Raw genomic sequence first — 16,789 nt, 5'->3', positions numbered from 1 at the left:
CATGAGCATGGAAGAGGGACATAGGCACAGGTCCCATTGGGTGACTAATAACAGTCAACACTGAAACATCATCTCTGGATTTTGCTAATGAAAGGGCTCTCCAGAAAACAGTTTCTGGACTGATAGCTGCTGTGATTGTCCTTCCTCTCCCTTGCCAGACTTAAATTTGGTCGTCTTGGCCATGTTAGCAAATGTTTCGATGCCAGATTTCTTGACTGGGCTGAAAAAGTCACATGTCTCATCATAATCAAGCGCACCTCTCACAAATCTCCCCATTTGTTCTTCACCAACATTTGCTATTTTCAGTAGAGACTCTTGTACATTTACTACATCCAGTCCAGTAAATATGTCAATAAGCACCTCTGCATGTGATTCAGGGTCTAATGAGTTTGTCAGATTGTTGATGACATGGTTGGTAAGAGCTATAACATGCTTTTCATCCCTCTTCATTGCAGAGGCGTGGACTTTGTCTTCACTATTTCTTTTTATGTCACGTCTTTCTGTCATAGCTTTTGCATATTCATAACATGAAGCTGTGTATTGCCATCTCTAACGCTAATACTGACCTGTGCACAAGTGTCACTAAAAAACTCATTTCTAGAATAGCTCAAAGGCTAGTACTGCATTCATAGGCAATTAGAAATTAAAACAGGTTACCAGGCAGACTAGATGGTACATAGTACGTACATATTCTTACAAATGAAGAAGCATTATGTTAGGAATTCACGTAGATTTATATCTACCCACTGTGCAGTACAAACTACTGGTGCACAGTCTTCAGTGTGAATCTGATCTGGTCAGCAAATTTCAACTGAAAATATAGAAAACTATTATCACTTGTGAGATACTTTGACAATTAAGAATATAAGATGTGAAAACATTTCATGTTAATATACTGCAAACAGTTGATATTTGCCATTTTTGCCACATGCCAAATAGCTTCATTTCGGGAATGGCGGGGGGAGGGAGGGGGGAATCTTGCCCATGCAAAAACAATAAAAATATTTTAATACATTGTTGTTCGGTAGTTTTGACCAACAAATACCACACTAAGGTGTTGAAATTAACTGAAATCATAAAAAGTGTAGTTGTCATGTTCGTTTTTCTGGAACTGTGTGCAAAAAATGACTTTTTTTTTTTTTTTTTAATTTTGGATACTATCGTTTCACCTTTTCCACAGGCTTATGGCACCAACTGACAGCTCCACATCATACTTAATCAAAATGTACATAAAATAAGCTTTTAAATGATATATGATGTGGATTTATATATGATGGGTACATTAAATTCCAAAAATATGACCCTTTTTGGGGAATTGCCACATGCCTACAGACTTTGAAATGACTAGTGGCTTCCAGCCACCAGAATTCAGTAATAGTGGCAGTAGTTTGAGGCTTTGGAGCAGAGGGAAATTTGAGAAGATAGTCTCCCCCTCCTCCCCCCAACTCCCAGTGCCTCGAAGAAGCTAGAGTTGCATGTTTTAAGGAATAAAATTGTTCAGACATAATAATTTTAATCTACAGCCAATAGAAAATGACTAAAATATAATATTACATTTAAAACAAAACTACATTAACAGAATACTGAAGTTGCAGAATCAATTCCTCAAAAGTTAGCAATTAAGAATTGCCAGAATTAAGGTTACCTGTGCAACTTTAATTCAGCCCTCTTTTGAGTATGCATTATGATACAATCTTTAATTACAAAAACATATATTTTCCACAGGACCTCTGCCTCTTTCATCACACAGGATGGTCGGGGCTCAGGGAATGAATCAGGTGTACATAATAAATAAGGCTGTTGTCTGTAGGATCCCTGCCTCCATATGTTGCAGAAGTTAGACATGAATGGGGCTGGGATTGCAGGAAGAGGAAGGATGGTCTCATGAATAAAGTAGTTGGTTGTTCCCCCAGATCATGGAGTTCTGCCTGTCCCTCTGGCACAGAGTTCTTGTATGATGGTAGGCATATCACTGAAACCAAATTTTTCACAAGTGGTCAGGAATTGTGTTCCCCCAACTTTCTGGTGCTCCACTTGAGACCCTGGAGTCTGATTTGCAGAAGTGCTGAGCACACAAAGCACTTTAAGTTTGGTAATGGGAACTGGTACATTTAACATATAAAGTGCTATATAAAATAATAAATACTTAGAAAAATTAGGGCTTAGTCACCTAGATATCTCAAAATGGAAACTCAAGTCAAAATTAGGGGATATGACAACTTTGGCCTTAATCTCTCTGTGCTTCAGTTTCCCCATCTTTAAAACAGGAATAATATCACCTTGATATTGGTGGTGTGAAGATACATTTATTCAAATTCTTATATTTAAGTTAAACTGTATAATTGCTTAAATAAATGTGGTAAGATATAGTATGTCCTCCTGGTTAGCAGAAAGCACCAAATTTAGTGTAAAAGCTATATTTAGTTGCATATCAACATGTCTGATAGGTTGGTTCTCATTGGTCAGTAACCAATCTTTAGGAAAATAACTAAAAAATACAAATGGAAAAAAAAATAAAATAAACTACTTAAATGAAAGTTGTCTTATTGTTGATTTAAATCACTTCACTTTAAATCAATCCAACATGGTTTTTAGGGCTTCTTGGCTACCAGTCCCCTCCTTTTATAGGTCATATACTTCCTATATTGGGGGATTATATTTTTAGTATCATAAAAAAATTGGTGTTCATAATATTATACTGTACTCTTTGTTTTCTCACAGGCACCAAGCATAGATGAAAAAGTAGATCTTCACTTTATTGCGTTAGTTAACGTAGGCGGTCATCTCTATGAATTAGGTAAGAACACTTTATTTCATTGCTGTGGAAACAGGTCAGTGTGGTGATCTTGTCAGTTATAATCAAGAATGTTACCATTAAAGTTACAATAGATTGTTTGACTTTGGTTTAAGATAGGTTCAAGTTCTGTTAGCTGTATTATCACTATTTCTTGTGTTTCTGCCAAAAATAATTAAACATTCTTCCTGTTGATTTCTTCCTCTCCCCCCCCCCCCCCCAATAAAAGAAGGTTATGTAATCAGGGCCGGATTAACTTTTTCTGGGCCCAGTGCCAAACATATTTTGGTCCCCCATGGGGCAAGGTGCAGGGGGGAGGAATGCAGTCTCCAGAGTGAAGGGCGGGCTGGGGCAATGAGGCACAGTGCGGCAGGAGCAGCCCCCTGCTGCTGTCTCCCTCGGGAGCGGGCTTGGGAGGGGGGAAGGGGCGGAGTGGGGGAGGGGCTGAGTTAGGGGTGGGGGCAGGGGATCGGGCTGGCCGGGGCCCCTTCTGACTCTGGGCCTGGCGCCATGGTAAACCTGGTACTATATGTAAAATGAAGATACTATAAAGGGCAGGATACAAACTACCGTTGCTGGAAACTAGTCTGACTCAACAAAATTATGGTCCTAATCAGGAAAATACTTTTACTTCAGTTCCGTTTTTTTTTTTGGGGGGGGGGGGGGAATGGGGTAGGGGAGTGCGGGGGGGTTGGCTACTTTGATGAATGTCATTGAATTATTTATTATTTTCTTTGATTTTTTTTTTCATGCTGAACAGTTCAAATTATAAATTCTAGCTAGAGCCAAGTTACTGAATACAAGTATAGTCAGAATCAAAACATGCTGTGTGAAGGATAGCATACCAATAGATATTAATGATCTGTAATTCATTCATCGCAGGGTGATTTTAAAAAGTTTGCTTCATATTAAATAGGTAATACTTCATTTGCATCTGAGCATTAGCTTCTGCATCTGAATTATTTTTGACTATTTGTTTCTGTGCAGGTTGAGCAGCACTAAATTCTGCTCAGATATTCTATAATGCTCTGAGTCTAAAGCATGTTGCTGGGCAACCAGATTTTGCTGTAGACACTTTTGAAAACTAGTTGAAGCAGTTTTAAATAGGTTAGGATAAAAATTTCAAATCAGACAGACATCTTCCCAGTATAATACTCCAATATAGTATAGTGAGAGTATGCTTGCCATATTTCATCTGACTGCTTAACTTTTTAAAAACATATTCCTAATGAAGCAAGGATCTCACACATTTTTAATAGTTTGGAGGCAAATGTAGTATAAAGGGCATGTTCTGAATCAATATGAAGGTGAACTTAAGAATCCTTACCGTCAGCTGCACCTCATGAATGATGTACATTGTTCTCCATAAAGTGTGATTTATGAGCTTATATTTTAGATGCTAGTGACTTACACTAAATAGTGGGGTAAAAGCTGTACGATGCAGCACAGATAACTTTTGGCTTTAAATTTCAAAATATGATTTTTAAAATAATGAACTGCCCATTGTTTTAAACTCTCCTCTCTGAAGTTTTGTGTCAGTGTCCATGTTGCTTTTATATTTTATTGTGTCATTTACATGAGTTTAAATGATTATCAGCTTTGCATATTGTACATGCCCTAAGAATAACTAAGTAGGAGGAGATGAACTTTAAGGTATGCTTGAATTAAAAATATGTGTAAGATGTTGATGGTACAGTTACACAATAGAATGCTAACACCACTTCCTTTACAAATACATAAATAACATCTTTACAATAACCCTTTCCTGTACCACCATAAGAGATTAAAGATGTATTTTCCCTTTTTCTTATTTCTCTAAATTATAATAATCTGTAACTCTTCTCTTGTTCAACTAACTTATGGAAGTTCCTAAAACCTGTAATACTTGTGATTCCTATAAATCTGTTCAGATAATTCTGGCTGATTCATCAGCTTTAGCCACAGTGGTGAATATTTGGACCCTGGCAGGCAGAAAGCTATGGAGTGCCACATGAACATAAATGCTCACACTACTGCCATCAAAAACATGCTATTCATAGATAAATTCAAATGCTTGTGTGCCAAAATGCATGTAAGAATTCAGTCAAAAACACAGCTTGCGAAATACAGTGATATTCAATTCTGTTTTCTGGAATGTGCTGAGGATTTTATCTTAAAGTTGCAGCTTCAGTCATTTCTGCTATGTACAAGAGGTTAGTCATTAAAGATCAAAAATGCTCTAACATATTGTATTTCATAAGAGCCTACTTAGGTTTTTTAGGTTAATTATAGGTTAGAAGTACTGCCAAGTTCAAGGAAATTATGGCAGACTTCTAAAAAATTATTTGAGAACTAAAGAGAATTTGGCCTGGCAAGCTCAGTAGGCCACTGCTGCGGCTGGAGAAGAATTTCATGCTTTAACACATGTTTTGACATTCACAGTTTTTCATAAATAGCTTGAAATATTTGCATAGTAAGCAACAAATGAAAATATTTGTTGAGAAATACCACACTTATTGGACACTGTTACACATCACAATTGCAGGTTAACTTTACCTCTGTCCCCTCCAGGGTCTCCTCAAGGGCACCCTTTAGCTGTCACCTCTCATTGTGAGTGGGGACCCGTGTTCTTCTGCCTCAGGATCAGAGTTTCAGATTATAGTCCCCAGTTCACTGTGCTTATCCCAGCAGGCCTGACTTTAATCCAGAGCCTGCAGATCTCCTCTCTTCCAGGAGCCATGATAATATTTACCAGTGGTTTCACAAAGCACAGTACATTTACTTAGGTTTTCTTTGTAATGCTGTTGTCCTATCATAAAACAATAAATGGTCTGTATGCATGCTAAGCTTACCATGTCACCCATCTTCCACATGGAGCCCCTAGGAGGTTTCATAGTCCTTCAAACCCTTCCAGCAGGATTTTGCCCTCTTGATTAAAGTCGGTCAGTTCATGGATCAAGTGACTGTTATTCTGAGTAAGTTCAGGATGACTCTATATCATTTTTCCTTCTTGGTTTACTTGCTCTTAGGCCCACTCAAAACCAGTGTATACAATGGTACAATATACACAGTTGTCTATCTGTCTCAGGATTTGCGGTAATTCTCACCCAGGGATTTTAGTTCCTGCAGGAAGTTCTGTAGCCCACCCCTATTGAGGCAGAATACAATCCCTAGTTCACAGAGATACACATACCATTTTATAGATATAAAACTCTTTGAAACTACCCCACTTTCAAGGTCTCATATGTTGCATCTTCCACACTGGACGAGAAAGAAAGTTCCTTTCATCCCTGCTAGGTAACAATACAAACTGAGCCATGCATTCTTTCATAAAAAATAAATCCGAATTTTCCCAGTTCTGCACAATACAGTTAAAGGAAAAAATTGAAAACTTTTGTAGCCCACTTCTTCTGGCATAGTGCTAAACTAGTATTGTGAATCATGCCTACATTAAATGATCAGTATTAACTTTACTATATTTCTGTGTCTTATATATCCTGCTCTTAATTGAGTGTAATATTTCAGTTACATATTAATTACTTGACCTTTAACCCCTTCAGAATTGGTGGGTTTGGAGTTCCTTTTTTAGTGCTCACCCCAGAAACCCTAGTTTCACTTGTCAGATTATAAATTTGCATTCTCCTTTGAAATGACTGTGCACATATTCATTCCACTTCAAGTGTATGTGCACCTAGTGGAGACTTTTACCAGCAGTACCACTAGGTGGTTGGGGGGAGGGATAGCTCAGTGGTTTGAGCATTGGCCTGCTAAACCACGGTTGTGAGCTCAATCCATGAGGGGGCCACTTGGGGATCTAGGGCAAAATCAGTACTTGGTCCTGCTAGTGAAGGCAGGGGGCTGGACTCTATGACCTTTCAAGATCCCTTCCAGTTCTAGGAGATGGGATATCTCCATTATTTATTATTATAATTAATTATTATTATTATGCTTGCTCTCCTCTTACACTGAGCCGAGAACATAAAAATAATGTGTCTGCCACCTCCCTCTCAACTCCTTCTCACTGCCCATGTTGAGAACTGGAGCTCTTCATAGTTTTTGCTTTGGTTCTCCAGCTTTAAATCTTTAGTTCATATCGTTCGTATAGTTAGCCTTAGAATACTTAGTATAGTCAGTAATAATTTTAGGTAGTCTGGGGCTAAAAATCACTAACCTTTAAGCAGTGTGCCACATGCAGGGCCATTATCCCTGTCATGGATAGGCACAGAAGCTGCTTAATTCCTCTTGGAGAGAGGTATGTGAGGGATAGATGCCCTCTTTGTACCTCCTTCCCTTTATTAGTCCTCTGTTAGGACTAAAAAACAGGAATTTCTGCCTCAAATTTCACCTCATGAAGGAAACTGTGTCCCTCCTCAGAACCAGGCTCCCATCACAAGATGATAGACTCTGAAACTATGAGAAATGCTTGTCCAGCAGCTTCAACTTTGAAGCGTAAATTTGGAGAGAAGCATCACTTTTCCTCCTTCCTGATGACCTCTTTAAAGCAATCCAAGCATTCTGACTTGGACAAACAGTCAATGTTTTGATCTTCTCTGCACAACAAAGCTTAAGTCCTCTGGTGCTGAGTTGAGGCCTTTGCATAAGCACAGATGCTCACTGGCTCCATCTGAGGTGGCACTGTCAACTCTGGCTCCTCTGGGGTTGTTGAAACTGATGCCTACATCTTTGCTGTGTCCTTTGGCTCCACTGGAAGAGCACCTGGCTGTTTTGGTGTTTTCAACTCCATAAGCCTACCTTTCCATAAGGGATCTCCTTTGTGTCCCATTACCTGACTCTCCGTTGCTGAACCTGGATTTGGTCACTGTCAGCACTGTTGATGTGTGGTATTCTGCCAATGTACTCTACAGTACCTTATGCCAACCGCTGGCACCAATTATGACTTTGGCATTCCAATCACCTCGTCGTTCAGCTTTTTCTGACCAGATGGTCTTCCTGATATCAATGTTCCCCCTCTCCCCCCCCCAAGACCTCAAGGGTGAATGCTCCTCCCTTTTCAGATGAGTCCTACATCTCCTCATTAGACTCTGAGCCTGAGAGGCCTGTATTCCCATCAGAGTCTTTTCATTCACTTCATAGACCTTGTCCAGGGACATGAGGCAGAAGAAACAGGACTGGTACTCTTATAAAGAGTACTGTATCCTCCATGACTCTACAGGTCTTTGGCTGTTCCAAAGGAGTCTAGACCTCCATTGGAGTTACAGTCCAACAGGAGATCTCGGTCTCCATGCAGGAAACCTCTAGAGAGGCTCTTTCCGCCATCCCTCGGTTGGCTGTACTGGATCCTATGGAGGAATCCCTAGATGTGCCCTCCTGTCCCCATATTTCATCCTCTTCCTTGGACAAAGCCATCACCCTGGAGTCAGATATTCCCTTCTCCAGAGGGCTTTAAAGTCTTTTAGGAAAGAGTTGCCCTTCTCATTAATGAAGCCCAGCTGAACACCCTCTGGCAAACCCCAGTCCCTATACCACCTACAATAAAGCAGTTTATTGCCTGACCAACATTCCCTGAACATGCGGACTTGCAAACCTGCATGAGGTCAGTCGAGGTCTGCAGGTCCATCCACCAGTCCACTGTGCAGAGGGGTTCCCTTTCTGTACTCATAAATAACTGACTCTGGCTACAGACGTGTCTACCAGAGCTGGGGAACCCATCTTAGTCAACTTTGAGCACAAGCTCTCTGTACACTCCAGGAGGTCTCATTCCACATAAATATGTGGACCTCAGAGCTGTTTATCAGGCCTACAAGATGTTTATGTCCACCACCAAGAACCAGGTGATACAAGTTTTACAGACAATGCAGCTGCCATGTTTTATCTGAACAGGCAGGGAGGTGCAAGGTCATCTCAGCTATGCCAGAAAGCCATCCACCTATGGAATTTATGTATCTGAAATGTCTCCCTGAGGTTATTCCATTTTCTAGGAATGAGAAACACAATTGCAGATTCCTTCAGCAGGATTTTCATAGATCAACACAAGTAGTCAATCAGAAAGGACGTTCTCCAGATCTTCTACCAGCGGGAGTTCCCAATAATAGACTTTTTCGCAACCAACCTGGACCACAAGTGCAGGATATTTTGTCCAGGACAGGCTGCAGCCCATATTCCATCACAGATGCTGTCCTCCTCCCCTGATCAAGTCATCTCCTATATGCATTCCAAGCAGTTCTCTTGTTCCCAAGGTGCTTAGGAAACTGAAAAGAGACAAAGTAGGGTTAATCCTACTGGAACCAGTCTCACCGAGGCAGTACTGGTTCATTGATCTACATCAATTTTCAGTCAGATCACTGATAACTTTGCCCCCAGTCTCAGAACCAGGACAAGTCTCTGCATCCAATCTTTTCACCTCATGTTATGGATGAACTTTGGTTGAATGCTCACAAGAGATTGTGCTCCCGAGATCTTCAGGTTGTCTAGATGAGCAGCAGAAAAGAATCCACTAGAGCGACATATATACGGAAGTGGAGAAGGGGCTCTATTTGGGCACAATTTCAACATTTACTGACCCGTTACAGAGAGATCTCACATGTATTGGACTATTTGTTACACTTGAAATCTTCTGGCCTATGGCCTATCAGTTAGTTCTGTGAGAGTCCACTTGGCAACAGTATCTGCTCTGGACGAGTTTTCCATCTTCCAGATTTTCTTAAAAAGTTTTGTCCAATGTCTACCCACATGTGTCTGATCCAGTACCTTTATGGAATCTTAACCCAGTCTTCTCTAGACTAGTGGGTTCTTCCTTTGAACCTAGGATGACAGCCTCACCATCCCTAGTGTCTATGAAGATGGCATTCCTAATAGCAATCACCTCTGCAAAGGAGAGTTTGGGAACTTTATGCTCTCTTAGCTGCTCTTCCTTTCACAGTTTTTCATAAAAACACAATTTCTCATAAGCCATACTCTGTTTGTCAAAAGCAGTTTCAGCTTTCAACCTGAATCAAACCATTCGTCTTGTGGTGCTATTTCCAAAAATCTCGCTCTTCCGAAGCGGAAGAGAAGCTCCACACCTTAGATATTCACAGAGCTCCAGCATTCTGTCTGGATTGCACTAAGTCCTTCGGAGCCTCTCTCCCAGGCTTATTGTAGCCTACAATGGGAGAGTTAGGGGCCAAACAGTAACAGCTCAACAAATTTTTCACTGGGTTTCTGACTGCATTAAGCTGTGCTACAGCTTTCCTAAGATCTCCTCCTCCTTCTCTCAGGACAATAGCTCGCTTTACTAAAGCTCAATCTACTTCATCAGCTTTTCTGAGCAACATCCCTGTAAAGGATATCTGCAAAGCAGCAATACCTTTTTCCAGACATTACCATCACTCAAGCCTTTGGTGGTGCTACAGTCTGTTTCAGGTGATCCAATGTCTCGTCACCTGTAAGGGAACTGCTGATGAGTCATCTAAGTGGAATGTATATATGCACAATCAGTTGAAGGAGAATAAATGGTTACTTACCTGTATAGTAACTGTTGTTCTTAGAGATGTATAGTAACATATACATTCCATGATCCTTCCACTTCCCTGTTATTTCAGACATTATATATACAGAAGTGTGAAGGAATGGAGAGAGAGGCAGTAAACATGCCCCCTTTATGTCCTTGACTCAGCACATGAAGAGAGCAGGGGTGCATTGTGTGCATATACACCTGAAGTGGAATGTATATGTGCACAACACATCTCAAAGAACAACAGTTTCTGTACAGGTAAGTAACTATTTAGTGCATTTAGCAAAAAAAAAAAAAACTACATTTTTTTCAAAGAGCTATTTGGAAAACCCAAATAACTTAAACATTACCAGTGACAAAATAATTAGAACTCAAGGTTTCCTCTTGGCCTGAAAGTTTTTTTTTTTTTTTTTTTTTTTTTTTTAAATCTATGTTCAACTAAAAAGTGTTTTATTATTTACTGTCACTAATTCTTTGTAATACTGTAATCCTATTGAAATACTTGGTGTAGAGGGGAAAGTGCTGAATAGTTGGGAATTACAATTAGTTTATGAAAAATTGAGCTGATCTTGGTGGCATGCTCTCATATGAGGAGGGAATTATTTAATGCTTTGGGTTTATGTTCTTGTCTGAGAAAATGACAAGCTTTTCAGTTTTCGTTTTACAATTATATTTTGTATAATTGCTTGTATTCCGACAGATGGGCGCAAACCTTTTCCAATAAACCATGGACAAACTAGTGATGACACTTTTTTAGAGGTAGGAATAGAAAAATCCTTTAAGTTTTTGTGCAACTTGAACTTTATGCACTTCCTTTATGCACTTCTAGTTGGGTGAGGGAAGTGATAAGAAGAAAAGGCCTTTGATTAGTTCTCAACCAGGAGTATTTTAGAATACCTATGCCGTTCTTCTGTATGTAACAGAACATTTTAATATGGCAGACGAGCTGCTTGAGCAGAAATCTTGTACGGGTACCATGCCCATAGATCAGGTTGCTTTTTCTCCCATGTTGAGGTGTTCCTATGCTTCTGCTGCTCTCAAACCATGCATACGTGATGGGGGAGTCCTGAAACGACCAGTCTCTGAGGACTTTTGGGTGAAGGAATATTATTTTTCTTCCCTTTATAATTTGAGAGATGCCATGCTAACAAAGGGTGCACTCTCTTCCAGCATTTATAGTCTTTGCCCTTGTTCTCAACCCCCAAAATTTGTATTCTACCTATTCCCTTCTAACCTCTTTTGTCTTAAACATACTTGCTCATTGCTGATTTAATGTGCTACTCCTGTGGGGAATTCTGCACCACAAAATTAATAATTCTGTGCACAGTACTTTAAAATTCTGAGCGATTCTGCATATTTTGTGAAAATAACACAATATAATCATGCCAATTTCAATTATTTTGGTAATTTATTTCAAAATACCTGTCAGCAAGTATGTCTGTAACAGTACAGATGACAAAAATGATTCAGGAAATATTTTTTGAAAAACAGATTCCTTACTATCCATATTAATACAGAACTTTGAGTAATTCATTTAAACCACACTACAGAAATGTATTTCCCACACCCATCAGAAGCAGTGTAAAGGCTTGGGGTAGTTAATGGTAATGGAGGAGATGAGGGAGAGGGGAAAAGCCTGGGAGTGAACCTGAAAGATTGTTGGGCATGGGTAGGAGAAATATGGAACAGTTTCCTTTGGATGGGGTAGGGATTGTTAGGGACTTGAGGAGTCTCCCCCATGCAGATTCTGGCTGACCGTAAGCCTCTCCCATTCAGTCAGGCACATCTGCTCCTGTCCCCATGTAGCCCTGCACTCCCCTATGCCCCTTCCCCATGTGGCCCTAGATCCTCCTTCCCATTCAGCGCCTGGCTCAATGCTGTCACCCCACTAGCTCCTGAGCCCACGCCCCAGTCTATCTCCCCACTAGCACTTTTGAACCCCAGTCTGTGACACCCTCCCCCCCCCAGCAGCCCCATGTACCCCACTCTGCCTCCTAACCTGGCTCCATGGGCAGGCTGCTGTGACAAATGCCAGTCAGCTGGCTGTTCTGGCACCACAGCGGCCTCTGGTGGGTCAAAGGTGGAACTGCAGCACGTCTTGGGCAGATTGCATTTTCTGCTGGGGGAAAAAAATTCTGCGCCAACATGAATTATGTGCATTGTCACAGAATTCCCCCCGGAGTAATGTGCCAGGAGTTGTTTGACTGAAAAATGGATCCAAAGGGAATGCATTTTATTTAAGAGAATAAACTTTTCTCATACAAAAGTAATGCCAGTTGAGGCAGAGGTAGCACCATTACTCCTGGGGGAATTCTGTTTCAAAAAATTAAAAATTCTGTGCGAGAAAATTAAAAGTTCTACACACACATTTTAAAATTCTGATCAATTCTGCATATTATATTTATCAAAATAACATAATATAATCATGCCAGTTTCAATTATTTTGGTAATTTATTTCAAAATACCTGTCAGCAAGTATGTCTGTAACAATAGACACACACACACACAAATTCCCCCAGGAGTAGAGAGTTAAAGAAACCCCTACGACAACCCAGTTCTGCTTCTCTGCCTCCTCTCCCCCAGAGCCCAGACGAGGGGCCAGACACACCCCCTTCCACCCAGAGCCCAGCCATGGGGCCCTCCCTGGCCCAGACACGCATCCCCTACCCCTAGAGGCCAGCCCCCAGACATTCACAGAGCCTACTCTCCTAGACCCTAGGGATCCAGATGGAGAAACAGCCTGATGATGCTGGGTCCCAGACTTGCATGGAGTTTCCTGTGCACCACTGCCTCTTTCCTTCAGGGGGTACTGGGAACTGCAGCTGCTGGGAATCCTCCAGCTCCCACCCTCTCCCCCCTCATCCTTGTCTTCTATTTGTGACCTGGGCTCTGCTGGGTCCAGTGGCCTCTAGCGGTGGCTAACATCTCTGCAGCCCATTTCTGTGGGGGGAAAAGAAAATTCTGCACACGCAACATTAATTTCTGCAAAATTCTGCATTGCGCAGTGGTGCAGAATTCCCCCAGGAGTACACCATGCATAGAGATCTAAAATTTATGATCACTTTACATAACCTTTGGGGACGCAAGAGGCAGGAGACACACAGGCTGCTTTCTTTAAGCTGTCCAAAGCCACTTTTTCTTAAATTACACACTGTGTGTGTGAAATGAGTGCGTATTCTCCTCTTTTATTCCTTCACATGCCTCATATTTTCTAACAAAAATAACAAGCACTGTGTGGTGCACTCTCAGTCTAGATTAGACACAGGAGTTATTTACAGTCTTCCACTTTCCCAACATATAAAGCTGGTGATGTTGCTTAAGAGTTCAGTGACATCTTTAGGTGAAGGAGAAAAGTTTCTGAATGCAGCAGTACTACTAAAGGCAAACGTCCAGAGAGAATTATCCAACTGCCTCAACTTTTGAAATGTAACCCATAATGTTCCAGACTGTTAGATGCAACAACTTACATTGGGCACAGCAAGTAATATTTAGCAATGTCAACTCAGATCAGAAATTAATTCCAGTTCAGTTTGACACATTGGTAAAGTTTGTGCAGAAAGTGAAAGAATCACGAGGGACATAACTGCTGTAAATCATAGTTACAATACTGTATTTAATTCATGTGCTGACTGCTTTTTTGTTTTTAGTAATAGTGTGTTTTATATAATTAGTAATTGTGTGTTTTCATATCTTATTTTTTAAATAGGCTGCAGTAGAAGTTTGCAAGAAGTTCATGGAACGTGACCCAGAAGAATTAAGATTTAATGCAATTGCTCTGTCTGCAGCTTAATTATCCCATTTGGAAAAGCTGCACCACTAATATATTGTAACAAAATAAAAATATTGCCATATATTATGTATGACTTTTGATACTTTCACTAACATGTTGATGAATTTGAGCATATGGTGGATTAAATCTTGAATTAGTCTTTACTGCATCTTGTTGCTTGTTCCTGTATCTTACATATACACACCAAAGATCTTTCATGCACTTGACTTTCATATTTCCTTTTAGTTATTCTGAATTATTCCCTATGATATTTCTTCCCAGTTCATCAACTGAGTAAAGAGTAGATAACCAGAAGACCAGAATTGAATGCATGAATTCAGACACATTTCAGGGAGTACATTGTACGTTGATGAACAACAATAGAGATGCAAAATGTTGGGCTCTTGGTTTTTTAAACTGTTTTCTGATGATAAATTAATATAAAAATAAATTAACATTAATACACTTAAAGAACTTATTCAGGTCAGTCAGAAAACCAAAAAGTAGTTTTCATTAAAATATTTATAAATGCAAAGAGATTGAAGAGACTTATTCTATAAAGTTACCATCAGTTAGTAGCCGTAGCTGTTTTTCTCTGGAGAGTGACTGTGAAATGCTCAGGGAGATTAGAGAGGCTATTAAAATAAAAACTCAATAATAATAATGGGGGATTTCAATTATCCTCATATTGACTGGGTACATGTCACCTCAGGGCAGGATGCAGAGATAAAGTTTCTTGACACTTTAAATGACTGCTTGGAGCATCTTGTCCTGGAACCCATCAGAAGAGAGGCAATTCTTGATTTAGTTCTAAGTGGAGCATAGGATCTGGTCCAAGAGGTGAATCTAGCTGAAATGCTTGGTAATAGTGACCATAATATATTTAAATTTAATATCCCTGTGGCAGGAAAAACACCACAGCGGCCCAACACTGGAGCATTTAATTTCAGAAAGGGGAACTACACAAAAATGAGGAGGTTAAACACAAATTAAAGGGTACAGTGCCAAAAGTGAAATCTCTGTAAGCTGCGTGGAAACTTTTTAAAGACATCATAATAGAGGCTCAACTTAAATATATACCCCAAATTAAAAAACATAGTAAGAGAACCAAAAAAGCCACGGTGGCTAAACAACAAAGTAAAAGAAGCAATGAGAAGCAAAAAGGCATCCTTTAAAAAGTGGAAGTTAAATCCTAGTGAGGAAAATAGAAAGGAGCTTAAACACTGGCAAATGAAATGTAAAAAATACACTTTGGAAAGCCAAAAAAGAATTTGAGGAACAGTTAGCCAAAGACTGAAAAAAAAAAATAGCAATTTTTTTTTTAAGTACATCAGAAGCAGGAAGCCTGCTGAACAACCAGTGGGGCCACTGGATGATCGAGGTGCTAAAGGAGCACTCAAGGATGATAAGGCCATTGGGAGAAACTAAATGAATTCTTTGCATCGGTCTTCACGGCTGAAGATGTGAGGGAGATTCCCAAACCTGAGCCATTCTTTATAGGTGATAGATCTGAGGAACTATCCCAAATTGAGGTATCCTTAGAGGAGGTTTTGGAACAAATTGAGAAATTAAACAATAATAAGTCACCAGGACCAGATGGTATTCACCCAGGAGTTCTGAAGGAACTCAAATGTGAAATTGCAGAACTACTAACTGTACTCAGTAACCTATCATTTAAATCAGCTTCTGTACCAGATGACTGGAGGATAGCTAATGTGACGCCAATTTTTAAAAAGGGCTCCAGACGTGATCCTGGCAATTACAGGCCTGTAAGCCTGATTTCAGTACCAGGCAAACTGGTTGAAACTATAATAAAGAACAATATTGATGATTGATGATTATGTCATCTATATATTGACATATAGATGAACATAATTTGTTGAGGAAGAGTCAACATGGTTTTTGTAAAGGGAAATCATGCCTCACCAATCTCCTAGAATTCTTTGAGGGGGTCAACAAGCCTGTGGACCAAGGGGATCTAGTGAATATAGTGTACTTAGATTTTCAGAAAGCCTTTGACAATAAGAGGGAAGGTGCTCTCATGGATTGGTAACTGGTTAAAAGATAGGAAACAAAGGCTAGGTATAAATGGTCAGTTTTCAGAACGGAGAGTGGTGTCCCCCAGGGGTCTGTTCTGGGACCAGGCCTATTCAATGTATTCATAAATGATCTGGAAAAAGGGGTAAACAGTGAGGTGGCAAAATTTGTAGATGATACAAAATTACTAATGATAGTTAAGACCAAGGCAGACTGCAAAGAGCTACAAAACTTAGCATGTCCAGATTTTGGTACATTTTCACAGGGATGGCAAAAGGCATATCTGACAACAGGGTGACTGCCCCTCACCAGCTTTCAATTCCATGTTCCAAAACATGAAGCTGTTTATTAGAGCATCTCAACAAAACAATTTTTAACATTGTCAAGATGTATTTTCCCTAATCTCATTCTTGAAAATGGCATTGAAAGGCCTTAGAGTTCTCTCCATAGGCATGTCCTCGCATGTCTTGTTGAGTCATAAGATGTAGTCCCTGACCCTTTCAATGGGTTCATTGTACAGTTGATGTCTCTTGATAGGCCATCAAGCAGGCTAGGCAGTGCTGATACCAATCTGTCCGGGGGTGTCACCCAGATGCACAGCACAAGTTTGGAACTACAGACCTACCATACATATTTATAATTTACAATACAAAGATCATACAAACATGATTATCATACTTGGGAAGTATAACACTTTTGCAGATACCTTACATGGCACATCTGACACAACTCATTGCAATTTTACAGTAGGGGTATT

At 40.1% G+C, this 16,789-nt stretch overlaps 1 protein-coding gene across 3 annotated transcripts in view; it reads left to right on the top strand.

Moving 5' to 3' along the window:
- The window catches only part of UCHL3 (ubiquitin C-terminal hydrolase L3), a 59,219-nt gene extending 45,064 nt beyond the window's left edge, over positions 1–14,155 (top strand). For all 3 annotated transcript variants that reach the window (XM_034758340.1, XM_034758339.1, XM_034758341.1), the window contains 3 exons: positions 2,722–2,797; positions 10,927–10,985; positions 13,933–14,155. In XM_034758340.1, coding sequence (XP_034614231.1) covers positions 2,722–2,797; positions 10,927–10,985; positions 13,933–14,016 — 219 coding nt within the window. In that variant the 3' untranslated portion in view covers positions 14,017–14,155. The remainder of the gene's footprint in view (positions 1–2,721; positions 2,798–10,926; positions 10,986–13,932) is intronic.
- Positions 14,156–16,789: the final 2,634 nt, after the last annotated feature.

This window comes from Trachemys scripta, chromosome 1 (genome assembly GCF_013100865.1).
Source record: "Trachemys scripta elegans isolate TJP31775 chromosome 1, CAS_Tse_1.0, whole genome shotgun sequence".
Lineage (NCBI taxonomy): Eukaryota > Metazoa > Chordata > Testudines > Emydidae > Trachemys > Trachemys scripta.
This window is presented reverse-complemented; position numbering and strand designations above follow the sequence as displayed.